Source organism: Vulpes lagopus, chromosome 5, assembly GCF_018345385.1.
Source record: "Vulpes lagopus strain Blue_001 chromosome 5, ASM1834538v1, whole genome shotgun sequence".
Lineage (NCBI taxonomy): Eukaryota > Metazoa > Chordata > Mammalia > Carnivora > Canidae > Vulpes > Vulpes lagopus.
The window spans coordinates 45,505,298-45,519,254 of NC_054828.1; the positions used below are offsets into that span (position 1 = coordinate 45,505,298).

Genomic DNA, 13,957 nt, shown 5'->3' on the forward strand with positions numbered 1-13,957 from the left:
AACATTCACAATACCTATGTTTACATACCTCTATAGTAGGATGAGTATTATGCTTGTAAGCAGTATATAAAGGAAACTGGATTTGAAAAATTTTTGCCACACATAGTAAGAGTTTTTCCTTTTCATCTGTACTCCATAAACTAAAAGGATCACAACTCTTTGAAGATTCCTCTTCAGTCAGATTACAAATTCTTGTAGAGTTTGGTTTTTTTTCTATCGATTTTTGTCGTTCTGTACTTCCTTCATTACACTCTCTTTCTATATTCAGTGGTTCTTCCACTTGATTAGTCTCATCTTGCCACGTGGAATCTATGTTAATAGTAGCACAATGTTTACAAAGCTGGTCCCGGAGTACTTGAACTTGGGCAATCACTAAGTTAATAAGTGCACATACTACTTGGTTAAAAATCTCCAAATGCTTATATTCCTTGAAGCAGCATAGACATTGCCTATAAGAGAAAGAAAATGTTTTAATTAATGCTTTCTAGAGAGATAACAATTATGTATTTCAAGTATGTAATACAAAAGATAGGGATCCCTGGGTGGCGCTGCGGTTTGGCGCCTGCCTTTGGCCCGGGGCGCGATCCTGGAGACCCGGGATCGAATCCCACGTCGGGCTCCCGGTGCATGGAGCCTGCTTCTCCCTCTGCCTGTGTCTCTGCCTCTCTCTCTGTGTGACTATCATGAATAAATAAATAAAATCTTTAAAACAAAAAAAAAAAAAAAAACAAAAAAAAAAAGATACAAATATAAGCAAATACTAAAGTACTTTTTTTTTTAAGTTTTTACTTCTTCCTTCCTGATAGTGTAACACCATTTTATAAAGTTAGTATCACACCAAAAACTGGAACGTTGGTTAATACAAGGTTACCACTAGATTAACAATTATAGTCTTCAGTTTTATGTGTATTTATCCGCCTTTCTACACAAAGAACAATTTAAAAACAAGAATTACGGCATATATCTTTGCTTCTCTAAGTGAGTACTAAATACTGAGTACTAAATATATATTTAATAAGTATCAGGAACCAGGCTAAAATAAAAACCTTATTAGTAAAGCTAATTATTTTACACAAAGGGATTTATAGTCAACTAATAAAAAGCTGTATTTTAACATTAATAATTTGCTCCAGGGAAGGGGGGCTGCCTCTTGATTTCAGCTCAGGTCATGGTGTTGGGAGTCCCGAGATAGAGCCCTACATTGGGCTCCATTCTCAGCAGGCAGTCTTGTTCAGGATTCTCTCTCCCCCTCTGCCCTTCTCCCTATTTGTTCACTCTCTTTCTCTAAAGTAAGTAAATAAATCTTAAAATAATAATTTGCTTGAAGGCTATCTTGGGAAGGGCAATCTTATACTATTTGGCTGATTAAAAAAGCATTTAAGGGATCCCTGGGTGGCGCAGCGGTTTGGCGCCTGCCTTTGGCCCAGGGCGCGATCCTGGAGACCCGGGATCGAATCCCACATCAGGCTCCCAGTGCATGGAGCCTGCTTCTCCCTCCGCCTGTGTCTCTGCCTCTCTCTCTCTCTGTGACTATCATAAATAAATAAAAAATTAAAAAAAAAAAATAAAATAAAATAAAATAAAAAAGCATTTAAGAATAACACATACATTTAACACTCTTCAGTGTGTGTATATGCGTGTGTGTGTGTGTGTGTGTGTATAAATAAATATAGAAGAGTCAGTAATTCCTACACCCAAATCTAGTTCTTAGACATGTTCAATTAGCATAATGCCTGGAAATACTGTGGATAACCAAAGAGTCTGGTAAATCAAATAAATTATACTCAAGTACCAGATTCTAAGAATCACTACACAGAGGGACATCTGGGTGGCTCAGTCGGTTCAGCACCCACCTTCAGCTCAAGTCATTATCTTGGGGTCCTGGGATGAAGCAACCCTGGCAGACTCTAGGGAGGCTGATTCTCTCCCTCTGCACCGCACCCCACCCCCCGCCCTGCTTGTACTCTCTCAAATAAATAAATCTTAAAAAAAAAAAAAAAAAAGGGTGTCTGGGTGGCTGAGTCAATTAAAAATCTGCCTTCAGCTCGGGTTGTGATCCCAAGGTCCTGGGATTGAGTCCCATGTCAGGCTCCCTGCTCAGTGGGAAGTCTGCCTCTCCCTCTGCCCCTCCTTGCCTATACTCTCACTCTCTCAAATAAAATGCATGAAATCTTTAGAAAAAGAAAAAAGGATAACTGAATCCAATGATGGATGACAATAAACTATTACTTACAATTTGTACTTATCAAACGATCTATATCGTAGTCCAAATAGAGCACCAACTCCCTATATGACCATGTAGACATAATTTCATTTCTCCTAGTGTGGCATATTTGAAGTATAGACACAAATTCTTTAATATTCTTCCCTTTATAAAGTGAAGCCCAATTTTCCTTCCTCCGAATGTGGAGCAGACTTAATGACTAATGTCTAAACAATGGAATGTGGCAGAAATGACTGTGTGACATCAGAAACTACGTCATAAGAGGCACTGCCACTCAGCCTTGCTCTCTTCTCTTCTGATCACTCACTCTGAGGGAAGACAGTTATGTCGTAAGTTAGTCAAGGAGCCCATGGAGCAGGCCACAGGAGAAAAAAATGAGCACTGGTCCCACTATCAAGCAGCACCAACTTGCCAGTGAAGCACAGGGAGTAAATAGGACTAAATGAAAGACAAGTTAAAACCTGCTGGTTCCCTAGGGCAGCCCAGGTGGCTGAGCCCAGGGCCTGATCCTGGAGACCCAGGATTGAGTCCCATGTTGGGCTCCCTGCATGGAGCCTGCTTCTCCCTCTGCCTGTGTCTCTGTCTCTCTGTTTCTCATGAATAAATAAATAAAATCTTTAAAAAAAAAAAAAAAAAAAAAAAGCCTGCTGGTTCCTAACACAGGCAGCCAGGATACAATTTCTACTTGATTCGTGGAAACAATAAAATCTTCCCATACATAAAATGAACAAGATAAACCCTGGAAAACCAGATGCTAAAGAAGACTCGGATAATACAAGAAAAAGAAAACAAGAAAATTAAGCGAAACTATGACTAACTGGTGAACCTCAACTAACCTTCCTTGACTAACAACCAGACTAAGGCCAAGACAAAGATATTTCTCTTACAGAATATGAATGATCTAAAAGAAAAGCCCATTTACCCCTGGTAATGAAGCTTGCTCAGCATTTTACCATCCTACAATGTAGACCAACATCTGAGATACCCCCATCCACACAGAACTTCCAATCCATCTTTCAGTGCCCATCTCATAACCGTGAAAGGATAACCAATGAGACTTGCAAGGAAAGTTGTATCACCAAGGGTAGATCAAAACAAATGATTAAAAAAAATTTAGAGAAAGTAGATAAAAAGCAAAAAAAGAAAAAAGGTTTTAATTTATATCCTCGGAGACAAAAGATACTGGACCACTGTGAACAAGAACAAAATACCATTAAAATACATTCAAACTACAAAATAGAGCTCTTCAATGTGTACAAATATATACTGCCTAGCTTTTGCATATGTGTCAGTCACAAATTAAAAACCAATTACACGGGATCCCTGGGTGGCGCAGCGGTTTGGCGCCTGCCTTTGGCCCGGGGTGCGATCCTGGAGACCCGGGATCGAATCCCACGTCGGGCTCCCGGTGCATGGAGCCTGCTTCTCCCTCTGCCTGTGTCTCTGCCTCTCTCTCTCTCTCTGTATGACTATCATAAATAAATAATTAAAAAAAAATTTAAAAAAATAAAAATAAAAACCAATTACAATTATAGCAATTTGATAGAAGAATATACAACTCTTCTTGATCTCAGGATCTTGAGTTTAGGCCCTACATGAGGTATAGAGATTTCTTAAATAAAACTTCAAAAATATTTTTTAAAGTATACCAATTTGTAGAATTCAACAGAAGGTCCACAAGTAAAATTGTAAAAATCTCTTAGGAAAATAAATTTTAAAAAGATAAGGGGGAGAAAAAAGGTATCATCATCAATCAAGGACATATAGTACCTCACTAATAATACTCCCCAAGATGACAGTAGAAAATATGAGGGTGAGGAAATAAGTAACAAAAAATTTCATAACTGAAAAGCCCACCAAAAGACCTATCATGAAATTACTGAAGCAGGGCGGGGCGGGGGGGTAATAGATAAACATTTTAAAAGCTTTCACAGAGAATGGAAAGAGTGACAAGGAAAAGCTCAGGAACAAAAATAGCTAATACTTCTCCAAAGCAAGGGGGTGGGGAGTGGGGGTGTGGGGAGAGACTGGCTAACTCAATCTGTAGGGCATGCAAATCCTGATCTCAGGGTCCTAAGTTCAAGCCCCAAAGTGGGCATAGAGCTTACTTTAAAAAAATAAATAAAGGGGGATCTGTGTGATACAAATGATAAAGCATCCAATTCCTGGTTTCAGCTCAGGACATGATTTCAGAGTCCTAAGGTCGAGCCCCACAACAGCTCTGTAATCAGACTGCTTGAGATTCTCTCTCGCTCTCCCTCTGACATTCCTGTTCACGTGCGCACTCTCTCTCTCTCAAATAAAAAATAAATTTTAAGTAAATAAATAATAAATAAAAATTTAAAGCTCTCAACACACTATCAGAAGTTAGAACACAATGGAGCAGTACTTTTAAATTTCTGAAAGAAAAATACTTTCCATCTAGAATTCTGTATCCAAAAGACTTCAGTAAGATTAAGAGTAGAATAGATACTTTAAGGCCTGAAATGTCTAAAATAATTTGTTCCCCATGCACCCCTTCTCAGAAAAGATGCCATTCTGACAAAACAAAGAAGAAAACCAATCAAAATGTCAACACAGCACCCAGGAAACTGGAGATCCAAAACAAAAGAAAATCAAAAGAAGTTTCAAAGATGATCTGAAGATATCAATACATGGAATAGGAAGATAAAGACCAAAGGAGAGTCAGGACAGGGGAAAGGGAAGGAAATAACAGATCATATGATGCTGCATAAAAATATTAAAAGTAGGGGATCCCTGGGTGGCGCAGCGGTTTGGCGCCTGCCTTTGGCCCAGGGCGCGATCCTGGAGACCCGGGATCGAATCCCACGTCGGGCTCCCGGTGCATGGAGCCTGCTTCTCCCTCTGCCTGTGTCTTTGCCTCTCTCTCTCTCTCTGTGACTATCATAAATAAATGAAAATTTAAAAAAAAATAAAAAAAAAATATTAAAAGTAGTACTAAGAAAGATTGAAGAGTTTGGAAAGAATTAGTGATTCATAACTAGAAAATTATAAAAAAACAAGCCAGTAGACTCTAGGAAACAAACAAACGAAAAACCCACACAAAAGATAAACAAGAATTTATTTCTTGTAAAATATATAATGAACCAAAGAACCTTTTCTGGCTCACCACTGAGCAGAGTTGTTATTTTTAGAATTATCCTGAGAGAATGGGGAAGGATGAAAGAATGTAATCTTTATATATCAGAAACCAAAGTCCACAGAGTTTACTTAAACTTGATGAAGGAACAGCAGTATCATAATACCATTTCAGAATACAGAGGTTAATACCAAAGCCAACATCTGAAAGAGTTGAAAGCAGAAGGGGAGCGGAGGAGAGAGGGTACAATGAACTTTATTACAGGCCTTTTTCTGTGTTTACTTTTTAAACTGCACACAGGGGTCATAATCTCAGGGTCCTGGGATCAGGCCCCACTTTGGGATCCTTGCTCAGCAGGGAGTCTGTTTCCTTCCTCTGCCCCTCCCCCCTCACTTTGTGCTCTCTTAAATAGAATCCTTAAAAACATAATAAACTATGTACACATTTATACACTAATCTGAGACACACCCCTCCACTACCTAAATTTATCCTATTTTCTCCTTAGTCCTACTGCTATTATTACTAGCATGATAAGACTTTCTTACCCAATTAGTTATATGCTACTTGAGCAGAGTATGCTTACATTTAAAGAACATGCTTAGCAGGCTTAGAGAGAATATACCTTATCATAATGGAAGGCCTTATATGAAAAACCCACAGTAACATCTTATCAATGGTGACAAACTTAGGTTTCCCCCAAGATCAGGAACAAGATAAGGATATCTACTCTCACCACTTTCATTTAACATGAGAATTTCTAGCCATAGCAGACAGAAAAAGGAGGGGAAAAGTATCCAAATTGGTAAGGAGGAAATAAAATTTTCACTATTTGCAAATGACATGATACTATATATACAGTATCTTAGAGACTCCACCAAAAAACTAGAACTGAAGAATTCAGGAAAATCCCAACATACAAAATCAGTGTACAGAAATCCACTGTACTTCTATACATTAATAATGAAGAGCAGAAAAACCACTCCATTTATAATGGCACCAAAAATATAATACACAGGAATACACTTGATCAAGGAAGTAAAAGACCTGTACTCTGAGAACTACAGAACACTTATGAAATTCAAGATAACACAAAGAAATGTAAAGACATTCCATGCTTATGGGTTCAAAGAACAAATGTTAAAATGTCCATACTACCCAAAGCAATCTACAGATTTAATGCAACCCCTATCCAAATACCAACAGCATTTTTCACAGAATTAGAATAAACAATCCTAAAATTTGTATGGAACCCCAGAAGAACTCAAAAAAGAAAAATCTAAAAAACAACCTATCTGGAGGTATCACAATTCTAGACTTCAAGTTGTATTACAAAGCAGTAGTTAGTAATCAAAACAGTAAAGTACTAGCACAAAAACATAAATCACATAAATCAATGGAACAGAATAGAAAGCCCAATAATAAACCCACAATTATATGGTCAATTAATCTTCCACAGAGAAGAAATGGAGATACAATGGGAAAAAGCATCTTCGACAAATGGTGTTGGGAAAACTGGACAGCTCCATGCAAAAAGAATGAAACTGGACCACTTTCTTACACCATACATAAAATATAAACTCAAAGTATTAATAAGGACCTAAATGTTGAGACCTGAAACCATAAAAATCCTAGAAGAGAGCACAGGCAATAATTTCTCTGACATGAGCCATAGCAAGGTTTCTCCAGATACATCTCCCAAGGCAAAGGAAACCAAAGCAAAAATAAACTATTGGAACTACAACAAACTACAAACTCTCTGCACAGCAAACAACCAACAAAACTAAAAAAGGCAAACTACCAAATGGGAGAAGATGCTTGCAAATGATGTATCTGATAAAGGGTTAGTATCCAAAATATATAAAGAACTTACACAATTCAACACACATACACACACAAAATAATCTAATTAAAAATGGGCAGAAGGGCAGCCTGGGTAGCTCAGTGGTTTAGCGCCACCTTTGGCTTGGGGTGTGATTCTGGGGACCAAGGATCAAGTCCCACATCGGGCTCCCTGCATGGTGCCTGCTTCTTCCTCTGCCTGTGTCTCTGCCTCTCTCTGTGTGTCTCTCATGAATAATTTTTTTTAAAAAAGGGCAGAAAATATGAACATTTATTTCTCCAAAGAAAACATACAGATGGCCAACAGACACATGAAAAGATACTCATCATCAGGGAAATGCAAATCAAAACCACAATGAGATATCACTTCATACCTGTCAGAATGGCCAAAATCAAAAACACAAGAAACAGGAATTGTTGGCAAGGATGTGGAGAAAAAGACTCTCTTGCACTGTTGGTGGGAATAGAAATTGGTACAGCCACTGTGGAAAACAGTTCAGAGGTTCTTGAACAATTATAAATAGAACTACCCCCTAATATATTAATCATCATATTACTGGGTATTTACCCTGAAAATAAAAAACACTAACTTGAAAGGATATATGCACCCTCCATATTGATTGCAGAATTATTTACAACAGCCAAGCTATGAAAGAAGCCCAAGTGTCCACTGATAGATGAATGGATAAAGAGGATGTACCATGGATATACACACAGCAGAACATTACTCATATTTAAAAAAGAAAAAAAAGAGGGACGCCTGGGTGGTTCAGCGGTTGAGCGTCTACCTTTGGCTCAGGGCGTGATCCCAGGATCCTGGGATGGAGCCCCATATCAGACTCCCTATGAGAAGCCTGCTTCTCCTCCCTGTGTCTCCACCTCTCTAATGAATAAATAAAATCCTTTAAAAAAAAAAAAAATCATGGAACTAGAGGGTACCATGCTAATGAAAGTATGTCAGAGAAAGACAATTACCCATATGATTTCACTCACATGTGGAATTTGAGAAGCAAAACAGATGAACATAAGGGAAGGGAAGGAAAAATAAAACAAGAAGAAAATGGAGGAAAACTATAAGAGATGTTGAGCTCTGAGGATTGCTGAAGAGGAGGAAAGGTGAAGGAAAGGGTAACTCGGTGATGGGAATCAAAGACAACACTTAATATAATGAGCACTAGGTGTTATATGCAACCAATGAATCACTAAATTCCACCCTGGTAAGTAATAAAACAATATATATTAACTAAATTCAATTTAAGAATGAAAACAAATGAAATCTTGCCATTTGCGATGACACGGATAGATCCAGAGAGATAATGCTAAGCGAAGTCAGTCATCAAGAAAAGACTAATACCATATGATCTCACTCATATGTGGAATTTAAAAAACAAAGGAATAAAAAGGAAACCATAACACAGATTCTTAACTATAAAAAACTAACTGATGGTTACCATAGGGGATGTGGCTGGAGAGATGGGTGAAATAGGTGAAGGGGATTAAGAGCATCCTCATCTTGATGAGCACCAAAGTAACATACAGAAATGTTGGATCACTATATTGTACACCTAAAACTAATTTAACACTGTATATTAACCATACTGGAATAAAAATTGAAAACAATTTTAAAAAGAACATAATACGATAAAATTTCCTAATGCCTAGCATAAAATACATAGTTCCAATTAACAAATTTTAATCCAATTTTCATGAGAAATCTACATGTCAAAACTAAACTGTTTTTTAACTTGGATTCTATAATTCCATCTAACAACATCCAATATTCCAATGGATCTGTCTCTGGCCTGTTACTGTGTTACACATGAAAGGACTGGTAATCCACAGTATCCAACCTTAGCAAAAGTTGTTTTATTTATGAACTAATTTGTGAAAAGCACTGCTTTAAATAGTGGTCAACATCAATATCTCACTGAATTTATCAATATTCCCAAATTTCTTAATGCCAAAATAAAAGGCAGAGCCTTAGAGAGTGTAGAACATAATATATTTGAAAGCAACAGCTTCTAAAACTGTTCATAAAAATAAAGTTTACTGAGACACCTGGCTTTAGTCAATACCGTATACTAGTCTTTTGATCTCAGGATCAGGTGTTCAAGCCCCGTGCTGGATGTAGAGTTTACTTAAAAATTTTAAAGTTTATTAAAACAATGACCAAAAAAAAAGCAAAAGCCTCAGACATTTAAGATCCATGAATGACAGGTATGAAATATACAATTTTTAAAACTGAAATTACAAAAAGCTGACAGAACCTCACCCTTGCTGGCACCTAGAATTATTTTAGAAGATAAATCATGAAATAAAAAGTAGATTGGAAGAAGACAACGAAGAACCTTTTAAATGTCTGCTAAGGAATTTGGAATTTACAAGACAGAAACCTAAGCCTATTTTGTGATGTTTTAAACAAGTCCAAAAAAGGGCAACATAATTCAATGCTTTATCATCCCTATTACTTTCACACCTTTATATGCTTTTATTAACTTGTATTCTTTTATTCTCTTAATCTTCTCTCTCCATTTTGAATTAGTTTTCTTCCCATTCCAATTGCACTATTAATAAAATGATAACCTTTTAAACAAACATATGTAACTTATCTTACAAATAAAATAAGGAATGGCAGCTATACAACTGCTATATAGCAATTAAAAACGGTATATGATGACATGGAGAGATTAGGTTGAACGTTGAGTATGTATGAAAAGTCCAATTTTATAAAACAGGCATGTAGTAAAATCACATTTTTGTAAAATTTTAAACTGTATGATTCACAAGCTTAAGCCAAGGGTATACAAGAAAAAATTACCAGTTGTTACTCTGGGTAGTGGCATGTTTTTTTTTGTTGTTTTTTGTTGTTGTTGTTTTTTTAAACACAGTTTGATTCTCTATTTTCTCAAAGACTTTTACAATGAGTACATAGTTAAATAGTAAGAAAATAATCTAAAATATTAATAAGTTGTAATGCTTATCAATATTAAATTCTTACCAATATACTATTTTTTAAGTGAACACGCTCCTTCTATCTAATCATTATTCTAGTCAATACATTTGAATAATGATTCTTAACCACTGATAATCTAATGAAAACTATTAACACTTTTCTCCTAGAAAACCTATCAGGAACATTTTGTATGAAATGTCATTGGTTCATTAGTGTGTTATGGTACATTTACGGACCTCCATGGTCATGGGCCCCTAAATTAATAATTGCCTTTGAAGATTAACTTATTAGTTGCTGTTTATCACCTACAAGAACCACCATGTTAATCTAGGCAACAGTATTTTCCAATGCCCAAGAAAGAAACAGAGGGAGGTAGTAGAGAGGAGGGGGAGGGGAGAGTAGCCAAAAAATTTTTTATCACTGAACACTGGGATCCACCTGAATATTTTATTATCAGTTATCTCTTCTTCAGCATGAACAATGAAAAGTCTAACATTCGGGGATCCCTGGGTGGCTCAGCGGTTTAGCGCCTGCCTTCAGTCCAGGGCCTGATCCTGGAGACCCGGAATCAAGTCCCACATCGGGCTCTCTGCATGGAGCCTGCTTCTCCCTCTGCCTGTGTCTCTGCCTCTCTTTCTCTGTGTGTGTCTCTCATGAATAAATAAATAAAATCTTTAAAAAAAAAGAAAAGTGTAACATTCCACTCTTGGATACTTTTTTACTACCACCTAATACTACTATTTATTAACATGTGAATAAAATGATAAAGGTTACAATGTTTTTAGTTCAGCTTTTCACACTTTAGCTTACATAACCTTCAACATGTATACCATTTTCTAAAATAAATTTTAACAATTTTAATTAAGATAGGTATTTATTACTTTTGTCAGTCAGGTACTGTACTAAGCACTTGGTCTCTTCACAATCTAAGTAGTGACATCATTATTCTGATTTCACAAATGAAGTAAGAAACTGACAAGCCAACTAATTTGTCATAATCATCTAATACACAAGTGATGAAGCAGGACTTGAAGCCACATCAATCTGGCGCCACAGCCACACTCGTAACCACTATACTCGAGTGCAATAGGAGATAAAAGTAAGAGGATGTCTGTAGTTTGGGGGCAAACATTCTGATGAAACCTACAAATTATGCCTAAAATTGTACATATCAATATTTCCTTTGTAATTTAATTCCCATCCACACACTCCAGGTTATAAATTCCTGATACAAGAGTTAAAAGTATTTATCAATGATAAAAATCAACTAAGAGTGGGAAAACATAACTTCCACCTAACGAGGGGTGAAACGCTAAAAAAATTCTATCACTTCTCTGGATTTCATTTTATTTAGTGGCATAACATGCTGCTACCCAGTTGGAGTTACAGTACATAAATACAAAGTTATGACTGAAATGCAACATTTCTCAGCAAATCCTTTGGACTACTGATGCTAACTTTAAATCATTAACATTAGTATTATGGAATATCCAATCGTCTACCCATAACGAGAGGAACAGCAACCATTCCTAAACTTAGCTATAAATAATTCAGTTGCTCAAGACTCAGAAAAGAGATGCCAATAATGACGCATGTAAAAAAGCTACAATCTTTTGTAGAATATGTGCAAAAACTTTATTGACAAAGAAGGAAAAATCATAAGAAAAAAGGGATATTACTGTAGAACAAATGAGATTTGAAGATAAATTCTATGATCAGCAAGACTGTGAGCCTCAGGACATTTACATTAGTTGCATTCAACATGTTCACTAATTGCACACAAAGCTTCAAACATTCTTTACCCATAAAAATTTTATAAGGACTAATAAATAGGACAGGCACATAAGTAAAAATAATCTTTAGCCAAGACCAGCTAAAATCATATTAAGGGAACAGGAATTTGCAAACTCTTGTTACAAATCTTGATTATAGGGATGCCTGGGTGGCTCAGTGGTTGAGCACCTGCCTTTGGCCCAGGGCATGATCCTGGAGTCCGGGGATCGAGTCCCACATTGGGATCCCTGAATGGAGGCTGCTTCCTTCTCTGCCTATGTCTCTGCCTCTGTGTGTGTGTGTCTCTCATGAATAAATAAAATCTTTAAAAACAAAAAATTCTTGATTATACTAATTACTGTGTTCAATGAACTTTTATTCTTTATATTCTCAATATATGTATTTCTTAAAAGCTGGTCTAATACACCTATTATGCAAATAGAATAAGTAACAAGTGGCTTTCAGAAGAGTCAAAGTGTCCATTCCCACAGCACTGATTTTTTTTTAATAGACTAAGTTTGTTAAAGATCTCTAGCTATGCCATTAAAAATTCTTTAATCTCTCAAAATAATTACTTTTATTTTATTTTTTTAAAATATTTTTATTTATTTATTCATGAGAGACATACATAGAGAGGCAGAGACACAGGCAGAGGGAGAAGCAGGCTCCATGCAGGGAGCCTGACATGGGACTCACTCCCGGGACTCCAGGATCACACCCTGGGCCAAAGGTGGCGCTAAACCGCTGAGCCACCCAGGCTGCCCAAAATAATTATTTTTAGAATTAAAGCTCTTTCTAAATAATACAAGAGTTAAAGAAAATTTTTTTCTGTTTTAAAAACAAAACCATGGGAGGGAGTCGGGGGGGGGGGCGCACTGGGTAGTACAGTCAGTTAAGTGTCTGCCTTCTGCTCAGGTCATGATTCCAGGGTCCTCGGATGGAGCCCCACATTGGCTCCCTGCTGGGGGGGGGGGGGCCTGCTTCTTCTCCCTCTCCCCCTACTCCCCTCCCCAAACCCTGCTCCTAGTGCGCGTGTCTCTCTCTCTCTTTCTCTCGCTCTCTCAAATTAAAAACAAAACCATGAATGGCCTCATGATGAAGAAGGGAAGAAGGGAAGTTATTAAACTGTCATTTAATAACCACATATAGACAACCCAACATTCTAAAAGGGAAATTTCATGACAATGCCAACTTAAAGCACAACTCACAAAGTTAGTCTTTAAAGTATTTAAAGATGCATACCTCTGTGTCCAGGAATTGATATAAGCAAATATTTTGAGAGTATGTTCCTTTCTGAGCTGCAGTCCATCACCACCTTCTATATCTGATACTGAAATAAAGTAGAAAAAACACGTTTTAATATCAGGAACAATTAACGCTAAACCAGTATTAAAGCCAACACTTAAAAAAAAAAAGGCCTAGACTAAATGCTAATTTTTCAGATATTTTTTTATAGATGTATTGGGGGAGCAAGAGAGAAAACACTTTGCCAGTTATTCTATCTAGTGTTGTCTACTTCAAACCTTCCTTCTGTTATATGTTTTGTGATGCTGGGGCTCTGGAAGTCCCATATTTGGGGAAAATGGAAGCTCCATTTTTCATTTCCAGCTGGCTTTCTGTTAAGATCTTCCTCCTTGCCTACATGGCACTAGAAGACCAGAAGGCAGGAGGAGACCAAAGACATGTTCACTTTCTATATATGAAAGCATTACTCAGCAGCAGCACAGTTTCCAAGTGGCAGCTTCCAATAAGCAATCTCATGGTACTCCTCTTAGAGGTACCACCGGTAGCCGAACAGCATCCTCTCTTTAAGTCCTACCCCTTCACAGGGCCCACCTCCAAAGTGATTCTAAGTGATTCTCAGATTTTGACAACCAGCTTTCCTTTGTTTCTCCATCCTTTTTGGGAAGACTGGCTGCTTCTTCAGTTATCACAGTTGTCGTCATCATCATCTCTGGGTGTCATCCAGGTTCCATTTGTTCTTTACCTCCAACATTTGTGTAAGTACTTGTCTTTAATAAATTCCCTTTCAATTCCCTGACTGGCGCTTGACTCATGTACTGGCATT

At 37.1% G+C, this 13,957-nt stretch overlaps 1 protein-coding gene across 4 annotated transcripts in view; it reads right to left on the minus strand.

Annotated features, from left to right (window-relative positions):
- USP34 (ubiquitin specific peptidase 34) overlaps nt 1-13,957 on the minus strand; it is a 246,821-nt gene that overhangs the window by 195,047 nt on the left and 37,817 nt on the right. For all 4 annotated transcript variants that reach the window (XR_005987998.1, XM_041756567.1, XM_041756568.1 and 1 more), the window contains exons 2-3: nt 13,132-13,219; nt 29-449 (exon numbers count right to left, since the gene is read on the minus strand). Coding sequence is in view for 3 of the 4 variants with exons in the window: in XM_041756567.1 (XP_041612501.1) it covers nt 29-449; nt 13,132-13,219 (509 nt within the window). In the remaining variant the exon portion in view is untranslated. The remainder of the gene's footprint in view (nt 1-28; nt 450-13,131; nt 13,220-13,957) is intronic.